This window comes from Eupeodes corollae, chromosome 1, assembly GCF_945859685.1.
Source record: "Eupeodes corollae chromosome 1, idEupCoro1.1, whole genome shotgun sequence".
NCBI classification, from domain to species: Eukaryota; Metazoa; Arthropoda; class Insecta; order Diptera; family Syrphidae; genus Eupeodes; species Eupeodes corollae.
Window position 1 is genome coordinate 133249404 of NC_079147.1, and position 20336 is coordinate 133269739.

Genomic DNA, 20336 nt, shown 5'->3' on the forward strand with positions numbered 1-20336 from the left:
AAGCCGTTCAACGCTAATTTGTCGTTTCGAATTTACGGCAATTTCTGTCGTCTAAACTTGGTAACAACTTAACGAAAATAGACCAAAAAATGTGAGAGATGGCACAGTTTTTAATCGAGGATGTTTAATATTTCCTGAATATTTTGCTTACGATAGGCTGTGCTAGTCCTGGATTGAAGTCGTTTCCAACTTCTTTTTGGTTGCGAAAATAGCTGCGGCAGCTAACTTCAAGAACTGTGATTGTTGATTGATTAAAGCAATTTTATTTAAAACTCAAACAATGGGCAGGTTCAGGCGACATAAGGGACTTGAAATCTAAGCAAGTTTTTTTTGTCAGATTGGGCAGCTGCCAAAAAATTACCTCCAAATTAAGGCAGCTTTAATAAAAAGTTGACTGGAAAGTAAGTCAAGAAAAATCTTCCTGACTATCAAGTGAAATCTACTTCTGTGAAATGACATTTGATGTTTTTTTCATTCAACTGAAAGCTGAACATAGAGGAACAGCAGGAGAAGATACAACGTCAACGGCTACAATCGCCAGAGATCGCCAAATCCTTTTCCGACCGAGTTATAAGTAACCTCTCTCGAAGTTCTCTGCCGCCAACACAATGTATCGAAAACCTGTGGCAACATTGCCAAGATGCCAGAGGACCGCCGACTTCTCAGAAGGAAAAAGAGAGGGCATGAGAAGCGTGCGGTCGAAGATGTTGAGAGGTATAAGAGCAGGAATGAGGTTCGAAAGTTTTATGAACAGGTGAAACGAAATTCACAGGTACATAAACCTAGAACCGAAGGCTGCAACGACGAAAGTGGAAACATCATAGTGGAACCGCAGTCAATGCTGAGGATATGGAGGGACCATTTCTGCAGACTGTATAACGGAGACGACGAACCGCTGTCAGGCAGGATGAGCCATTCAACAAAGACGACGAAAGCCAACTCTTTGCCGAACTCTTTAAAGCAGCTGAAGATAAGTTTGTTAGGAGCATGCACCAACTTATCTGTAAGATATGGTCGGAAGAAAGCATGCCCGATGAATGGAACCTCAGTTTTGTTTGCCAGATCCTGAATAAGGAGACCCTCTAATCTGCACCAACTATAGAGGAATCAGTCAAAATCTGCTCTGCCGTAATATGTGAACGTCTATAGCCCATCGTCCACAACCTGATAAGTTCTTATCAGATTGGCTTTAGAACAGGAAAGTCCACAGTCGATCAAATATTCACATTCTGCAGACCTTGGAAAAACCCCAAGAACACCAAATCGACACCCACCATCTTTTCATCGATTTCAAGGCCGCATATGACAGCATCTACAGGGACGAGCTGTTTGAGCCATGTCTAGTTTTGACATCCCTGCCAAACTCGTCCGTTTGTGCAGGATGACCATGGAGAATTCACGCTTCTCCATAAAGGTTGGAAACAACTTAACAGAACCTTTCGATGTCCAAAAAGGTTTAAGACAGGGTGATGCGCTGTCTGGGATTTTTTAACATCGTACTTGAAAGAATAGTGAAGAGCTTGGTAGCTTTAGAGGCACTGTATTTCAAAAGTCTGTCCAATCACTAGCATATGCTGAAGACATTGACATAATCGGAAGAACTCAGCGTGATGTCAATGGGGCTTTTGTGATTATTGAGGCAGAGGGGTTTAACGGTTAATGAGGGCAAAACAAAGTACATGCTGTCCTCAAGAAAGGACATACAACACCGACGTCTTGGTCAAAACGTTACCATCGACAGACGTAAATTTGAGGTAAACGCACAAAAACAACACCAGCACTGAGATCAAACGAAGAATAATTCTTGCTAACCGCCGTTTCTTTGGCTAAAAAAGCAATTGAGTGGTAAAGTCCTCTCTCGAAAGACCAAAGTGTCGCTATTTAAGACCCTTATCATTCCCGTCCTGCTATACGGCGCAGAAGAATGCACTATGACTATGTTTTCTTAACCTACCCAATGTGTGGTTTCAGAAGACATAAGGGACTTGAAAGTAAGGCAAAATTCTACCATCCAATTGGCCAGCTGCCAAAAAAAAACTTCCAATTAAAGCAACTTTTTTGGAAAGTTAGCCAAGAAAAATCTCCCTAACTATCAAGTCAATTCCACTTATGTATGTCAAAATGACAGCTAATCATAATTTTTCATTCAACTAAAAGCTGAACTTTTTTTTACTCTGTGATCTATTTATTTTACGCACAATTTTATTTGATGTTTTATGTAAAAGGGTTAATTATTAAATTGAAAAGCGAGTTTTAAAGAATATTTCGATTTTTTCGGCTTACGACAAGTTTTTGCAGGAAGAGAATGTTACCAACAAACAAGATACAAAAATTCTTATAAGGGGCGAATAACTTAACCATAGCTACAAAATACACTTATAAAATTTTATCAAAATCTTTAGAGCCGTTTCGGATAGCTCTTTTTTTTAAACACACGGAATTTGCAAACATAAGAAGAAACTTAAATTAAGGCAATTAAGTTAACCTTGTTTAAAGAGAACTCAATTATCGTTAGCATTTCGATTTTTTAAATTTTCGAAGGTAGTCAAACTTCACTGCCTCCGAAAATTTAAAAAATCGAAATGATTTCGATAATTGAGTTCTCTTTAAACAAGGTTAACTTAATTGACTTTTTAAAGATCTATTCAAATGAGTCGCAGTGAAATTAAATCACAATTAATTAAAAAGAATATACAACAAACTAATGTACCCTTTTAACAGGATCGAATATCATACTAACACTTTGCATTGATAACGCCTTATAAACAAATTAAAACAATTTATTGTGCGTTTTGAAATTTTGTGAAGCATGGGTATTTGTTTAAGTTCAGTTCCAATTTTTTTATTTCATTGACTAAAAGATATAAACATATGATAATACCTTCTAATGTTCCTACAAATGGATGCGACTGGTAATACTTCTGGATAGCCACGTTGAAAAAAGTAAGAACCATTCTAATATGTACATTCATGCTTTATTTAAAAATATTAACATTTTGGTTTTCCTTTGGAGCCACAAAATAAAATGTTGTTTAGCTTTGAGTTTTTTCAGTAGTTATGTATGATAAAATTAACATAAATAATTATGATATTTTTAAACAGCAATATATTCAAGTTTTATTGTTTAATAACATAAATAAAATGAAAAAATATACATATTTGTTTTTTTTTTTTAAATTTCATTTTGTACATACTAACATTTACTAGTTTGTGTACTTAGTATCACAGGCAAATGAAACGCCCAACAACAACATAAAGTTTTACTTCGACTATCCTTTAGCAAAATTAATATTAGTTTTTTTTAAGCTTAATAAAGAAAAAACATCTCGTTAATTTTGTACATACATAGATATAAACCAAATAAGTTAAAGAATATATATTAAATCTTCAACATAAGTTGTCTATGAAATACTTTTTATGAACACAATAAATAAGTGTTACTTGTGTTTAAATTTAAAAGGTTTTATTTTTTAATTTGAAGAGACAAAAAGTTTTTACTATGCGGTTTATTTTTGTTTTAAATAAAATGAAATGCTTATACTATTTATTGACCAATTGATTTTTGGATGGGGAAACTGAAATAAAAAAAAATATACAACATAAAACAACTCGATGACCAATATGAGAATAAAATAACGGTAAATCCGTCATTAACAAAATAATAAAATAAATAGTTTTCGAATAAAAAGAATAAAATAAATAAATTAAATATAATTAGAATGATTACTCTTTTTTCTTGTCGAATAAGTACTCCTTTGCCATGGCGTATGCAAGTCCAATAGTTAATGCACCAACTACAGTACCTTGAGCTGCTACACGGAGTTGCATGAGGAAGACACTTGTACTCATAGTACCACGGTTCTTGTATGTGTAAGCTCCCCACGCGCCAGCTGCAACAAAACCTGCCAAACCTGAAAGACAAATCATAAGCAATCATTTTTAAACATGTGTCCATTTGTTGTAGTTTTTTTTCGAAAAAAAAACTGAAAATACGGTTTTATTAAAATTACAATGGTAAAGTTTGTGTCAAGATGATTTTCAGTATAAATCTTAATACTATTGATTTTCTGCACCGTTAAAGGTATAGATTTTTGAAAAATACCTCTTAAACGGTATATTAATTGTTAAAAAATAATAGCATCACAAAGTCTCTTAAGCTCAATTTTTTTGTTTTTCAAGAACGCTTATTGTATGGAAGATCAATACTTTCTAGAAATGGTGAGTTATTGTTTATAATAATTGATTAAAATATTTTGTCAGTTAGCATGATAAATTACTGATTACCAGTGACGTGCGGCAGTCCATTTGACTGGGTAGACACAAATTTTGATTCATTATTTCGCATTGTAATAATGAATTAATAGTTATCTTATCTTCTATAGGTAGCATTGAAAACTTTACATTTGTAACTTTACTTTGTATATACTCAAAAATATCATCATTTCCTGAAAAATCCATTTAACAAATATGTATTGATTTACGCAATACAGGTTGGCAATCTCAAAAACTTACAACCTTAACTTGTCCTGTTAGAGTTCAATATCAGAATGAAAATAATTTAATTCACATGTAAGACGCAACCTCTTCCGACAGAGCTCAATATCGATGATTCAATTTTTTTCAAAAACAAATCGATAGATTTTTTAAATTCTTGCTAAAATTTGTGTTCTTGGTTTAGCTTCTTTCAATATAAAAATATATAAAGGCTATCCCATCCCAGCTAGAACCGTTATTTTGTTTTTAAGTTTTCTCAAGAACTAAACTTTTTTTTCTGCCAAAAATATCATTGGTTTTTATTTTTAATTTAAAAACAAATATTATTTTTTCGAAATTTGATTTCTTGAAAATGGGTTATCATTTTTTACAAAATTGAAATGCCGGTTGTCTAATAATAAGTTCAAAATTATATTCCAAAAAATATTTTTAAACTAAAATTCAAAAACTATTTTCAAACGCAAGTTTAAAAAAATTGTATTTTTCTTGAGAAATCAAATGGCATTTACATTTTTGAAAACAAACTTTTTTGCAGGTACATTTTAATTTAATACAGGAAATAGTTTTAGACCAGACATTTTTGAATACATGAGAGAGTTCATGCGAACCAGTCGGGCATTTTATTTTTTTTGTTTGTTACAGTTTTAAGTTATGCCGTAGTCTTATTTTGGATTTGATTGTTTGTTTTCAATATCAAAAGATATTTTCAAGTTGTCTAAAAACAAAGATAAAAGGTTTGTTGATGTACTAAAATTGTATTACGATTCCAATAACTATTTCTTGAAGAACTCGTCATTTGCAATAAAAACATCCTAAAGTCATTTGATATGACCAACACTATCCCAATCTTTGCTTTTTCGTTGCTAACAACCAAGATTTAATTTAAGAAATGTTACATTAACATCTTGAAGTATATGATACGAAGCCTTAAATAATTACGTTTTTTTCTATTTTTTATTGAAATAATATAATCTAAAAATATGTAGAATAATTAAGAAAAAGTTAATTTTTGAAATCTACCTCCATTTTTCTCAATCTACTTCACTTTTTTCCTAAAATCTACTTCCACTTTTTTTTGAGAAGTGGTAACACTTGCCTGCTGCCACTTTAGCTGCGTGCTGTGTTGATCACATTCACTGTGCTGCTCCTGCTGACTGACACTCGTTCTCTTCATGAAAAATTCGAGTTAGGAATTTACTTTCAAAACAAACAAGCGATTAGACAGATTCACTTATGTCTACTAGCTTCCATATAAAATTAGTTTTTGGGAATGAAGCTAACCTTTTTCCCTTCATATAACTTTAAAGGGAAACAAAGACACTGCCTTCGTCTTTACTCGTGTCGTGCCATTCGTACTTTCGGTATTTGGTGTTCGTTCGGGAGGTTCGTTAATAGAAGTCAGTCATATATGTAGAGCCACAGCCAAGCTATCCATCATAGCATAGCATGATGTTGGTATATGTGAGGTAGTGATAAATAAAAGTAGAAATAGGTGTGAATGTAGATTGTAGATACACATATAAATGGGTTAGACAAAAAATGACAAGAAGTAGGTACTATGGGATAGGAAATATTATTCTTAATGAAATCAAAATAGGAATTAGTATAATTAGGTACAAATTTTTGTTTTTTTTCCATGCATATCATTTTTAAAGTTATGTATTTAGGTACTGTAGAGAGTAAAGTATTGTTTCAAATCTGAAGGGTAGACACTGTCTAAAACGTCTTATTGACGCACCGTCACTGCTGATTACACATTATTATGTATTATGTTTATATGTGCAAAATTAGTAATGAGTGTTAGAGTGTTTTTTTGATTGAACCTACAAAAATAACTCCAAATATATACAAATAAGTCTACTTTTACTTTACTGAAATACAATCCATTGACTATCCGTTGAGTGCTGACATTTATGTTTTCATCACGTAGAAACTTTTTAGGGCCTCTTGAAGCGCGGTTGTGCAACCCGCACACGCTTTTTGCCTCCTCTAGTACCAAAGAATGTCCAACTAGTTACTTCTTTACTTTATCTATTTTGGGTTCGTTTAATTTTCTATCTTCTAGGGTTTTACTTTTAATTTATTACTAACATATTTTTTTTGAAAGAGCTAAACATATTTCTTAGGGGCGCGGTTATAGCTATCAGTAAAATGTTTGCTTTGAATTGTTGAACATGTTAGAGCTTTTAATGTCAACAACTTTTTTCCAAAAGAAACAATGCATTTGAACCTAAAGCATTCCAGTTTTGTAAAAAATACAGATACAATTAACATATGTACTCCCCACGACTAATCGGACACAGAAAAAATAAAATTTTAACGGTGCAATTTATCTATTTAAATGTATAGAGGGTGTACGAATTTACCTCTGATTTATTAAATAGAAGCCCTAAAGTTTATTTTTTATTAATAAAATCTTATTTAGAATTAATAAACAAAACAATGTAGAGTAAAAACTACAACAACTCTAATATTCCGTCTCCCACACATAATCGGACACTTGCTACTGATGCATTGTAGAGTGTTCAGTAACAGTACTTTTTCCGTCAAATTATGACAGGCTTTAGGATATGTTCTATTGCGATTCATATTCAGTTTTTTTTTTTAAGTTTTCCGCTAAACCTTAAAATGGCCCCGAAAGGTAGACAGACGTCTGTTATACGGAGATCAGTTCAAGAAATAGCCAGAATTATCCAACGGAGCCATTCAACAGTTTAGGACATAATATCACGTTTCAAAAATGAAGGTGGGATACTAAATGTTAGCAGGAAAGGACAAGGGAAAAAGTTGGATATGTTCGAAGAATAGTTACTTGTTCGGCAAGTGAAGGAAAATCCTTTCTTATCCTGAATCTCTAAATGTGTTTTTAAAGGAGACTAGGATTAAGGAAGTGAGCAAAACGATCCGAAGAGTACTGCGAAAACAAGATTTTAATGTCCGCGAAACCCCAAAAAAGCCATTTATTAGTGAAAAAATTACAAAAGAAAGGCTTAAATTTGCTAGGGAACATTTACCTAAGGACACGTCATTCTGGAATAAGATAACGTTTATTGAATTTATATTGTTTTTGTACGGATGTATAAAATAGGTTTTGTTCACGGATGAAAGCAAATTTAACTTGAATGGATCAGAGGGACGAATGTTTGTATGGAGAAAAGCAAATGAAGAATTATATCATAAACATACACGGGCAACTGTGAAACATGGCAGTGTGTCGCACATGGTATGGGGATGTATGTCGAGTTCTGGTGTTGGAAACTTATACTTAGTGGAAGTTGTAAAATGGATCAAAAGGGCTACATCAACATTTTACAGCAACATTTGGTTCCAAGTTAGTAAGCTTGGTATAAGAGTTCATTTCATCTTCTACCAGGACAACGACTAAAGCATACAACTTACGCAGCAAGGTCGTGGTTGTTGTATATTTGTCAAAATGTGCTTAAAACACCTGCACAATCCACTGACCTTAATGCAATTGAGCATATTTGGGATGACGTCAAGTCGCTCAAAAGGATTTTCGAAATATTCAGGAGCTAAAGACAGGTCTTCAAGAAGAATGGACAAAAATACCCCCTGAAGTTTGTTCAAAACTGGTTTCTTAAATGCTTCGACGACTTGAGGCGATAATTAAATCAAAATGATACGCCACAAAATACTAAATGCAAAATGAAATTATAGTTGTTTTAGTTTCCTTGGTTTGAATAGTAATTTAAAATGTTGTTTTTGTTTATTTAAAATAAATATGAGTTTCCTTATGGGCAACAAATATGTAGCTACAAGCACTGCTAATCGCCTCAAAGCTTCGTCGCTGTGGATTAACAAAAACATTGGCAACTCCGTAATTCTAAGGTATTTAGAATCAGTTCCAAAGCACACACTACACCATCCCCCAACTTCAATTCGACAGAAACTTCCAGATTTCTATACCTGCCAGATATTTCTGGGACGAATCAATCCATTTTTATACAGATGGTTCAAAACAAAAGAAGAGGTTGGTAGAAGTGTGTGCTCTGAACGACTGAAATTAAGTCTCTCATTGGCGATAAAAGAAGTCTTGTCCTGGCTTAAAGAAAACGTGATATCCTTATCTTCTCAGATGGTCAGACTGCTATCAAATCTCTGGACTCTGTCTCTACAAACTCTATAGCAGACCATAACTGTCGATCATCTCTAATGGAGATGGAACAACAGTTTAATATTCACCTTTGCTGGGTGCGGGGCCATAGAGACATTCCAGGTAACTGTAAGGCAGATAAACTAGCCAAGAACCGTACAGTGCAGCCCATCCTACCACTTTTGGCACATATTGGCATACCAATCGCTACTTGCAAACTGTTGCTAATGCAAGACGCTATGAAGAAGGCAAACACCGTGTGAGGTCACAAAAAACATCTGCCCAACACTAGATTTAAAGCGATTAAGGTGCTTGCTATCTGTTAGCAGATCGCATATAAGCTCGATAATAGGTGTCATAATAGGAAAGCACCCCACGCGTATTCTTTTGCAGAAGCTGTATACACGAGGAAGAGGAGGACACAGTTCTTCACCTTCTCCGTACATGCCCTGCTTTAGCTCAAAAACGTGAGAATTACATATATAGAATTCTTCTATAACGATCTAAGCGATCTGAATCATATTAGCATAATCAGCCTCTCACGTTTCGGAGGAAGCCTCAAGATTCATTACAAACTAGCCTAAGAGTGACCTTTTTCATCATGGACAGCCATGTTAATGTTCATAAATTTTACAACCAAAAAAAATATGTACACTGTTCCATAATTTGTTTTACTTTAATAAAGAAATCGTTTCTATTTCGCTAGCCTTTTTTTTGAAGTAGCATAGTTGGCCGAATGTACAGTGTTGGCCACACAATTAAAAAACGACACCTATATATTAATATAAGTATGCATAACTTTTTTTAAAAGAAACGTCTTCAGTTTAAAAGGAGGTTTAATTTATAGCCCATGATTAAGAGTACACATTAAATAATTAATGCAAGAAAAAAGCTGGACAATATCAAATATAAAAAATAAACATGTATATAATTCAAATTGTCTGTGGCCATACAATTAGAAACAGAACATATAAAATGGTATTTCTTAAAAAATCTTCAATTTAACATAAAGTAAGTATTAATATTTTGTAGAGAATCCTTTACTTTGTATAACCGCAGCCAACCTGCTTTTCATACTTTCAACCAAAGCGCGGCATCTTGATAGTTGTATACCCTCCCAGACCTCTTAAATGTTTTGAAAAAACCCGTCCGAATTTTTAGATTTTTTGGATTTTAATCCTCTCCCGACGTCTGCCCATAAGTTTTCAATCGAATTCAGATCCGGACTTTCCGCGGGCCAATCCGAAACACTGGTTTTTGTATCCCCAAACCACTGCTTTACAATACGTGCAGTGTGTTTCGGATCGTTGTCCTGCTGAAAAACGTTACTAATGGGCATGTGTGCAAATGAATAAGGCTCCATGACATTTCCAGTATGCCTTTATAAACGTGTTGATCCATTCGACCGTTTATCCTTACTAATGGGCCAACACCACTCCAAGAAAATGAACTCCAAGCCATTATGTTTCCTCCTCCATGTTTCACGGTCTTCAGCGTGTATTTTGGGTCTTATTCTTTTTTCTGAGGACGTCTAACGTACACAAGACATCCGTGTAGACCATGTTCTAAGAGGCGACGCCTTCTCGACCGATTTGGGGCGTAACAATATATTTTATCTTACCAGAAGTCAAGAAAGGATCGGCCTTGCTGATTCTGTATATCAGCCTGTCTTCTTTTGGCGTCATTTTCCGTTCAATTGGCTTTCTTTTAAGGGTTTCAAAGCTTCCAGTTCTTTTAAATACTTGTATGGCTCCAAATACCATCTTTTTTGCACAGCTAAGTCTTTTAGCTGTGGAGTTCATTGACTCATTATCATTTTTGAAAAACACTGCACAATCAGCTTCCGGAGTTCTGGACTGCACGAGTCGAATTTAAAACAAATTTACTGATTCTAGTTGTCGTTTCTAATTTTCTGTTCAGCAAAAATGTCGACTTTAAATGAATTCCCTAAAATAACTACGTTTTGACAACTTCCCGTGTTCAGGAAAACACATGGTTGGAATTGGAACACACACGTCAGCCATTATCGACTAACGGTACTAGCAAAACAAAGTGGTTAAAAAAATTCTTATTGATGAAAATATTAACAATATTTCGTTTCTAATTATGTGGCCACAATTGTCCATATATGGGTACATGTAAAAGAGTTGGATTAAACAACGAATTATAAATTCACTAGTGAAACAAATATCAAAATTTTCATGAGCAAATTAAAAATTCATAGCGCCTTAGCCACACGAAAATGTACGGCTTGACCTTGGTGAATTTGATATTCAATTGTTTGTATGAATTTGTAATTAAAATTAAAATTGTAGCCCTATTCCAATCCCGATTTTAATTCTTACAACCTAAATAAGTATTAAAAAACTTGGAGAAATAATAAAGCACATACATGCATCCATTTACATACATACAGTGTATCACATTTGAACTCGTACAATTCCCCTAAGTTTTTCATTTATAATTCATTTTGCTTCTTACTAATTCTATTTTAATTGTTTTTATTTTTTTTAACACGCCTATGATAACTCAAATTATTAATATTATGATGAAAGTGTCAAAACTCAACATTGTTTTAAGGTAACTTTTTTTTAAAACAATTTAAAATTCATCTCAAGGCCGTGCAACATGCATTCGGTAAGAAAAAAGAAAAGAAAATGAACCAAATAAATTATTTCATACTTAGTCAGAAGGCCCTTATTGTCTTTTAAAACCTTTAGCCTTTTTGTCAAAGATCTAAACAATTTTTTGCAATATGAAGGAGGTATTTTTGTTCACTCTTCAAGTTTGATAGAAACTATTTCTTATTCCAAATCCATCCGCACTAGCCGACTCAAATATTTAGTGTTTCAAAAAAACTCTCAGTAACGACAACTTTAATAATAAAATTTTATTTTACTTAAATTGATATTAAATATGGCAAACTTAAAGATTGAGGTGTTTTTGACTATTATTAAAATTTAACAGTAGATTTTTTTTTAGTTTTTCTTAAAAACCTAACGAGTGACTGTTTAAACTGTAAAATTGATAAATCTCTTCTAAAATATAGTATGTAGTTCTACATTACTTATTTGTTTGTTTTTATAAAAGCAAATATTTTGTACGAGTTTTATTCTAATACACTGTAGGCATGGATATTCTGCGATTTGTTACAAAAAGGTTTGTTTTTATTTATCTGTAAAACAAGACGCAGTTTTTTAACACCCATATACATAGGTATTTATTTTAAAATGATTAGAAAGTGCGTTCGAATAGAAAATCGAAGTACAAAATATGATATGAATCATGAAATCTAATTTTGCTTACGCAATCACTCTCTATAGACATTTAATCAATTTAAATAAATATGTATATGTACATAACTAGACTTTTATAAACAAAATTCAGCTTTTCAAGCACAAAAGAAACATTTTTTTTTTCATTTTAACTTATAATACAAACTTTAAACATCCTTATAAAGTTTAAACATGCTTTTATCTCTCAAACAGTTGAGCTGCTTACGAAATAAAGACTCGTTTAAAATTCAGACGATCGTGAGTCTATTTCACCAGTGTTTTCTATTAAAGTTAGCAAGAATGAAAAAGAATAATTTGTAAGGAGCAATTCGGACTAGTTAGTCTATATTGCATCATTGTTAGATAATGATGAAGCGTCGTGTCAAATGCTAAAAAAAAATACTAGCGAGACCATGATTATCGTCACGAAGGTCAAGGGCGATTTCCGAATTGTTTCTTGTCCCGTGACAGGCACATTTAATCATGATCTTGATCGAACACGCGCGAATGTTTGTATTTTGGTTCATCTTAGTTTTTACTTACCAATTAACATGAAGGGTGACTCCTTTGCTTTTTTGGCAAGTTTTCCACCACCATCCTCAGGTTCTTCGAAGTATGATTTTGAACTCATTTCTAATGGAATAAAATTCACTTTTTGAAATTCCATACTTAAAGCTTATTAAATAATTCGGATGAAACTTACTGGAATTTATTTGTGGTCTTAAACAAAAGTTAAACAAAAAACTATTTGAATGGGGTTCGACAGGGCATATATAATTTTATATGCAAATGCAAAGGAGGACTTACTTTTTGTAATGTGAAAATAATTTTGAAAATTTGCGAAATTAAAATGTTCAAATGAGAATGTCAAAAATAGAGACAAACAAAAAACGGGGATGTTATTTTATTGTGATTGTGCCCTGTTATGATTTGTGAGTTTAAAGAACTGGAACGATTCACAATAGTTCTTCATTTTCTATTTTGATAATGATCATAAGCACATTGAACTCTTTTAAGACGATTTATTTTAAAGGTTCATGTTTTTTTTCTCATCACAACTTTCGAAAAATTTTGACGACACAATGAACTTAAAGATAAGCCAAATTTTTAGTATCCATAGTATTGGTCATCGAATAAAAAGCTGCTTTCCAATGAAGGCGACTTTATTGGAAAGTTAGTCAAGACAAATCTCCCTTACTATCAAGTCAAATGGAAAGTTTTCTAGAAAATTGGTCAAAAACAATAACCCTTACTATCAAGTCAAGTTATGAAAAAAAAGATTGCTTCTGCACGATGAACTAAAAGGGCCTAACTAATAATCAAATTTATTGTTGAGGTTAAAATTTGTGTGAAATCGATCTATATGCTATGATATCTCATTAACAAATAATATTAAAGTAGACAATAAACCATTTATGGTTTGAAATAATTAAATTGGACTTTACACTTCAGCTAGCCATATACGATAGAGCCATTGAGCTAAATGGACCGGAGCCGATCCAAAAACCGCAATGTGTGGACAAATTGAGAAGGTTCGGTTTTCCATTTGGACTTTCAGCAAGTCAAAATCGGCTCGGCTCTACTGTGTTTGGAATCAACGGGCTTAGTAGTTCTGTCTCTTTACACATTCTTGTATCGCTATCTAAAAACTATCTCAGTCTCTTTAAGTCATTTCATTATTTCTGGGTCAGTTACTAACTTTTTTGTATCGAGATATTATTTTCGGCCACGCTCACAAGTTACGTAATTTTTACATATTTTTCTCAACAATTGAATAGTAATTTTAAATTAATTTTGTTAAAACCCTTTTTAAAGTTTGAATTTTGTCCAAAAAAACTTATTTTTGACTGGAATTGTGAAGTATAGTTCCAACTTCGAAATGATGGATTTTGTTGAAGATACCGCAGAATTTGATTGCGATGCAATATGGCTTGATGATTATGATGACAAGTAGAATATATTCTCGATATGAATTGCAATTGTTTTTGAAATATTTGTTTATATTCCAAAGAAAACATATCACCCTCATCAAATCCACTAGAACCTGAATTTTTTGGGTAATTTATCTGCCAATGGACTAGAATTGTGCCCTTAAATGAATTTAGCTTTATTTCCTTCATTAGAATTTAATTGGTAGATAGCTTGCCTGTAAAATCTAAGTGAATAATACCAAGAGTCATTAATATTTTGTTTTAGCAAACTGAAGTATTTTTTTTATTTAGTGATAAGTACTATTTTGAAATTAGTTTAGAAGCATTATGTTTTTTTTATGAGCACGGACTGAACTTTATTTTTTTGTGAATTTCTTTGTAGCATTTAAAGTAGAAAAAGTATTTAATTTAGTTTTAAAACATGAACCAACGTATGTACCTTTTTTAAAAAGTTATTAATAAATAATTGTTATTTTATCTCTTAAAAATTGTATACCATTTATTATTTCGAACTCTCAATAATTCTAATTTAAATATTGTATAATTTAATTTTAACCAAATATTTTTGTTTTGTTTATGTTTGCAAAATTTACTAATGTCAATTCAATTCCGTCTTTTTAACAAAGAATGTAGTTGATATTGTAATAGAATGCTTATTAGTAAAAACGTTTATTTTGGTTATTAGTACACACGCAAATTAACTCACTGTTAAAATTTAACTCAACGATAACTAAACGCGTGTTTATCGATTTATTATTGGTAAGGCCCTATGTCATTCATTTAATAACAAAAAGATATTAAGTATCAACTTTTGAAGTTTTACCATTGAGTTTAAATCAAGTGACAAAAAACAATCCTCAACTTTACTTTCAACTTCTATTTTGATATCAACTCATCAACTGTAGAGTTTGATACAAGTTTAAAAAAAGGAGCCAAACAGGGTCGAGTCTTATAATCTCGAAAATCAGTCTTTTTTTATCAATTTATTTAGTTATTAAATTATTAATGAAGCCAAATATTGACTCAAAAAACATTTGTGTAATGCAAATGTGACTATTGTTGTCAAAATGGAAAATGTCAAACAAAAGCCTGAAATGTACACTGTTAACAGATTTGGGGTTTTTAAAAACTTTTTGTCGAAAAAAATGATTTTAATGTAATAATTAAATTGTTACATGCGAATTTTATGATGTAAGTTGAGTTTATGTGTTGTGAATACAACCCTACAGTTTGTCTTACCCATTGTAGCCTAACCATCAAATAAATATCCATTGTGACTTGATTACCATGTAAGTGTCAAAATAGGAAAATCGATGTAAACATTTGTTGTGTTGCTTTTCCATTACTAGTTCCTCCCTGCATCCTGCATCCTGTATCCTTTATCCTTTCCAAATTCCTTTCAAATTGTGAAATAAAAATGGAGTGTATAACCAAGGAAACACAACATTCCGGTAAAAAAATAACATCTATCACATTTAAATGATATCTTAAATCTAATATTTTTATTGTAGAAATAAACACTATCGTTAAAATAACCACCGCCGCCGGAAATGGAAATCCCTTAAGATACACTTGTTTCAAATGTTTGAAAGAGTTTGATTGCCAGATTGCTATGCTGAATCACATTGAAGACGAGCATTTCCTAGCAACTTGTGATAAATGTAACAAAAACTTTCCCACCGAAAAGAGGCTGAAGAAACACTTAAGGGATGCTCACTTGTCTGGAAAGTTTCCATGTCCTATATGTAGTATGTATTGGAAAAACAAAGATATTCTTGTTTATATTTTAACTTTATTCTTTAGATAAGTTATTCACGCGTAAAGATCATTGCAAAGACCATATTTACACACATTCCGAGAAGCCCCTGTTTCGTTGCGAATTCGAAAACTGTGGCAAACTTTTCCGCCAGTCGATTAATCTTAAACAACATGAGCGGGTACACACTGGGGTCTATCGCAAAAATTGTCCTATATGCAACGAAAGTGTTGTGCAATTATCCAAACATTTGTATTCACATTTAGAAACTAAGTTGCATCCGTGTAATTATTGCGATAAATCCTTTACGAGGCGTTCTTACATGCGAGAACATGAAAAGATTCACCGAGGAGAAGCAGGATTTTTCTGTGAAGAATGCCGAATGGAATTTAAATCATCTAATGCACTCTACAAGCATACTCGGAGTAAACACAATGCAGAGAGCTATAGTTGTGAAGTTTCGGGATGCACACAAGTGTTCAATAGGAAAGACAATATGAAGTCGCATATGAGGCGAAAACATGAAATAGTACAAAATATTGAATCTTAGATGTAATTAATTTTTATGATTACTTGCAAGCCTGCTTTTACAATGTGTTGTGATTTTATTTTTAAGCCTAGTACAATTTTTCAATAGTTTACACAAAGCTTTTCATGTCTACTATTTTTATTTTTATTTACAATTTTTATTTTTATTTAAATTTACTACAGAGCTTTACTTTTAGAATAAGAACTATTTCATTGCATAAAACTGACTTATTTTTTTTTTTATTTTTTTATGGCAATTTAAACAAAAACCTAATCATTATTTAAATATAGCATACAAAAACATAATATTACGAGAAACCAAAGAATTGAAAACTATTTATAAGCGTTAGTAAATAAGTACACAAAACAATAAGATCATTATAATTATTAGGTCCTTATAATTATGACTAATGAATCGCCGGTTGAATTATCTTAAATAATTAAATTGTCAACCTAATGGAAAGTCGTTTGATATTTGTCATACCACGACTGAAATGGTTTCCCCAAAGTTAACTTTGAGTCAAAGGTTCGATTCACTGGTCATAATATGACCCTTAACTTTTCAATACCTAGCGAAATTTATTTATTTATTTTATTAGCAATGGAATTGATTTATTTTATTATGAAACGACACCGTCTACTTTTAGCTGTGCATACTTAGACAAATTTTGGCGAGACTCATTTTTTGGTCTTCCATAATATCGTAGTTATAATTTTATGTCTAGTCCATCTATATATTTAATTATTTATTAATTTATTTAAATTATTACTGCTGATTGATATAATAAAAGAAAACAAAATATTAAAAAATTGTTTTGGTCTCTTATTAAGATACATGATTGAACGTTAAATCTAAAAACACATGGATTAAAATTTGATAAAATTTAATGAAATGCGAAAAGTGAGTATGCAGCCCAGTCCCCAAAGTGGATTAATTTAAAAAAATATAATTGGGAATATGAGATACCTACTTGTTTTCATTTGGCATTCCCCTTAAAAAGATTTCCGCTTTTAAAAATAAATAGTTCGGCTACATCAAAAACCAAACAAGTGAGTAATCAGATTATTCCTTTTATCGAAAGAGAACTTTATCAGAACAGAAGATAAAGAATAATTGTAAATGTAAATACTTCTTTAGTACCCGTAGCATGATGGTTAGTGCGTTGGCCTGTTGCCGGAGGTCTTGGGTTCGACCCCTAAGCTTTTAAAACTTTTTATCTCGAAGTTCAAAGCATTTAAAATAATTGTAAATATTGGGCTTATGGCTGATTCTGTAGGAGATTGCCTTACAGTTAAGTAATGGGTTCTTTCGAATTTATTCCTGAAATAATAGTTTACGTATGTTTCAGTCTCATATGCTTTTATCCAAATGCTATAAAATGATTGCGGTTTTTATTTGATTTTGAAAACAATTCCCCAAATAATGAACTTACATATTTACATTTGAACAAACTTTGTGAAATCTTAATGTAAACTGCACTTCAATTTTATTTGTATGAAAGTTAAAATTGTAAAATAAATTAAAATCAGCACAGGAAACTGTTCACTTTTGGCCAGGAGTGTACACGAAAACAGGCTTCCTGAGACGGGCCATGCAAAAATAATGTAGTTATCTCCTTATGGGTACAAGCTTAATTTCAACGTCATATGTCAGGCCCACAGGTGGCCAAATATTCAAAATGGCGAATTTCATATAATTTCAATTTCATTCCATCATTAACATTCACCAGCGACAGTAATAATTGAATCTTATACCACAGATAATAAATTTATATTTATTATCTGTGCTTATACCTTCATTAAAAATTGTTGTTAAATATCCTGAGCAATTAATAACTGTAAGATTCTTAATTAATAATTTAATTGTTAAAATTTGTTTTAAGATAACTATTTTGTAGATTTATATTATTGCTATTGTAATCAAACTTTATCGTGAGCCGAATATTAATACTACGAAAGACACTGTAAGCTATAATTTAAAATGTATATTGTTCTTATAACTAAATTAAAATTTAGGTTTTGTAATTCATCTCAAGAAATCAACTGTTTTTTATATTGAGTGGATTAACAAAAGGTCTTTTGTTACCAAGAGCGGCAACAATACATAGATTACGTCTGTTGCTAAGACACATCGCAGATATTGCAAGTACCGGTTTTGGCTAAAGTGCCGCAAGTTTAACAAGCACCGGTTCTTTTTGCTTTGTGCCGTGGTTTTTATAACCTAAATTATTTTTGTATTCCTGACTATTTTCTCAAAAACTTCGGCAAATTGTTTGTGATGTGCACGTTCTTAATTTTTTAACCAGTTTCCATATGGAGTTTAACTTTCATGGCTATAGCTTAGCACCAATATCCTTTATAGTGATATGGTATGACCATTGTATAAATTCAGAGAATTTTATCCTGTACAGTGAGATCTTCTTTAGTACTCATACCGTTACTATAGCCTTAAGAGATCTTTAAACAAACAAATCCGTTGGCCTGGATATTATTCCACCTATTGTTCTGAAGAGATCGGTTGTATAGTCATGGTTTATCTCACCGAACAGTGGATCAAATCTTTTCATTTCGCCTCAGTGAAAAAAAGATTATTGCACTTGATTTTTCAAAGTCGTCTAATATTGTTATGCATATCAAGCTCTCTTGATGTATCTCTTCTTCACTGGTTAGGGACCGTCCAACACAAGGGCATTGTACTGGTTAAAAAAAGAGTATCATAAGGTCATTAAATTCTTGACAGCATTTTCTGATGGGAAATGAAGAGCCATGTAGAATTTAATGTTGTCTTCCAATGAGGATATTCATGAGTGGCATTAGGGTATGTGTACCACAAACCATTTATTGTTCAGTGAGCACATATTTGAAGTCACCAAAAACGCTGCTAAGTGTTTAGAACTCTCCGCCGCCGATGCTGTAATTTATAAACCCTTTATTCGTCCAAAACTCGAGCACAATTTTCATATTCTTGCAGATGTTCAAATAACCTACTTGATTTTCTTGAATAAAATTCGGAAGAGATTTTTAAAAATGATAGGAGACCTTTGTCTAGCTGAAACAATTTGTATCTCTTAACCATCGACGTTATAAAACATGATCTAGCCAGTTGCATTCCTCCCCTCAAACAATTTAAATGTTATATCCGTACCTCCGGCCAAAACCATTTCACTCATCCGTTTTCAACTTGTCCCAAACTGTGTCCATTTTATGTGCTCAACAAAAATTTACTCTGGGAAAAGTTGGACAGTTATTGACAGTTGACAAAAGAGATTAGTACCGTTGGGCTTAAGCGGGTACCAGAGATGTTCGGATGCTTTCAACAAAAAATGCTTGTGTTTTGGCTGCCGTGTCAAACCAACCGAAGGATGCTAACGGAAAAACTATCAGACGGTCCTGCATTGTATGTTATGCACAATAACAAAAATCAACGGACAACCTAAAAAAAGGGCAACATCCAACTGTAACTGTAACTGACCCAATAAAACCCCCTTATGTGTACTTTTTGTAAAAAAAGTTGTCAGTTGATTAAAAAAAATAATTAAAAGTTAGCAACAATATTTTCGAATATGATACAATATGTTTGATTTTAATATCTGTCTTTGTATTTTTGATTTTTAGTCGAAAACCAATTTAAATAGCATATTTTAAAAAGTTTTTTTTTCTACAGATTATATTTTTCTGAGACCATTATTTTACGTTAACAACAAAATTTAGCACGAGATATCGTAGGTCGAACGTAGTAACCGGCACGTGATATTTAGCGCGTAAGACTGTCTTGATAGAGGTCTAGCGTGTTCCACCTAAGCTTTTCTTTTGAGGGGTACTGAATCTTACAAGGAATTGAAAAATGCTCCAAGAGTAATTCTTGTCATGAAAAGTGCTTTCTCAAATTAGCCGTTGGGTTTCGGCATACAAATGTAGGTTCAATCCATCCGTGACATGCCTCGCTACCAGGCATAGTTGAGAGTTGTAAGTCACTAGGCCATTGTTTTCAACAGACTATTGCACCATCTAATTCATTTTTTATTTATGGAGAATCAAACATCAATTTTTACCATTTTTGTTTAGTTAGAGGAGAAAGCGAAATAGTTGATATGCAATAAAAAATGTTTTAAGCTTAAGTTTAAGCTGCCTTATGTGGAGATATTTTAAAAAGTTAAATTAATATATTTTTAAAGGAAAACATTTTAAAATATATTAATTACAAATATTACAAACACATTAACAAACAACTTGGAAGT

General features: G+C 32.2%; 2 protein-coding genes across 3 annotated transcripts in view; one reads left to right on the forward strand and one right to left on the reverse strand.

The window, feature by feature from the left end:
- Nucleotides 1-16890, forward strand: part of LOC129944788 (uncharacterized) — a 58358-nt gene extending 41468 nt beyond the window's left edge. The window contains exons 10-12 of the mRNA XM_056054454.1: nt 15097-15265; nt 15326-15562; nt 15618-16890. Of these exons, the coding sequence (XP_055910429.1) occupies nt 15097-15265; nt 15326-15562; nt 15618-16120 (909 nt within the window). The 3' untranslated portion in view covers nt 16121-16890. The remainder of the gene's footprint in view (nt 1-15096; nt 15266-15325; nt 15563-15617) is intronic.
- On the reverse strand, nt 2954-12744 carry LOC129939942 (HIG1 domain family member 1A, mitochondrial). Of its 2 annotated transcripts, none has more exons than XM_056048135.1 (4): nt 12587-12744; nt 12427-12516; nt 3728-3911; nt 2954-3575 (listed from the first exon to the last, which is right to left on the reverse strand). In XM_056048135.1, the coding sequence occupies exons 2-4, from the start codon at nt 12512-12514 to the stop codon at nt 3545-3547; spliced, it is 303 nt and encodes a 100-aa protein (XP_055904110.1). In that variant the 5' UTR covers nt 12515-12516; nt 12587-12744; the 3' UTR covers nt 2954-3544. The 2 variants fall into 2 exon arrangements, with proteins under 2 accessions (XP_055904110.1, XP_055904108.1); XM_056048133.1 differs by having other exon boundaries at nt 12427-12534; nt 12587-12721.
- Nucleotides 16891-20336: the final 3446 nt, after the last annotated feature.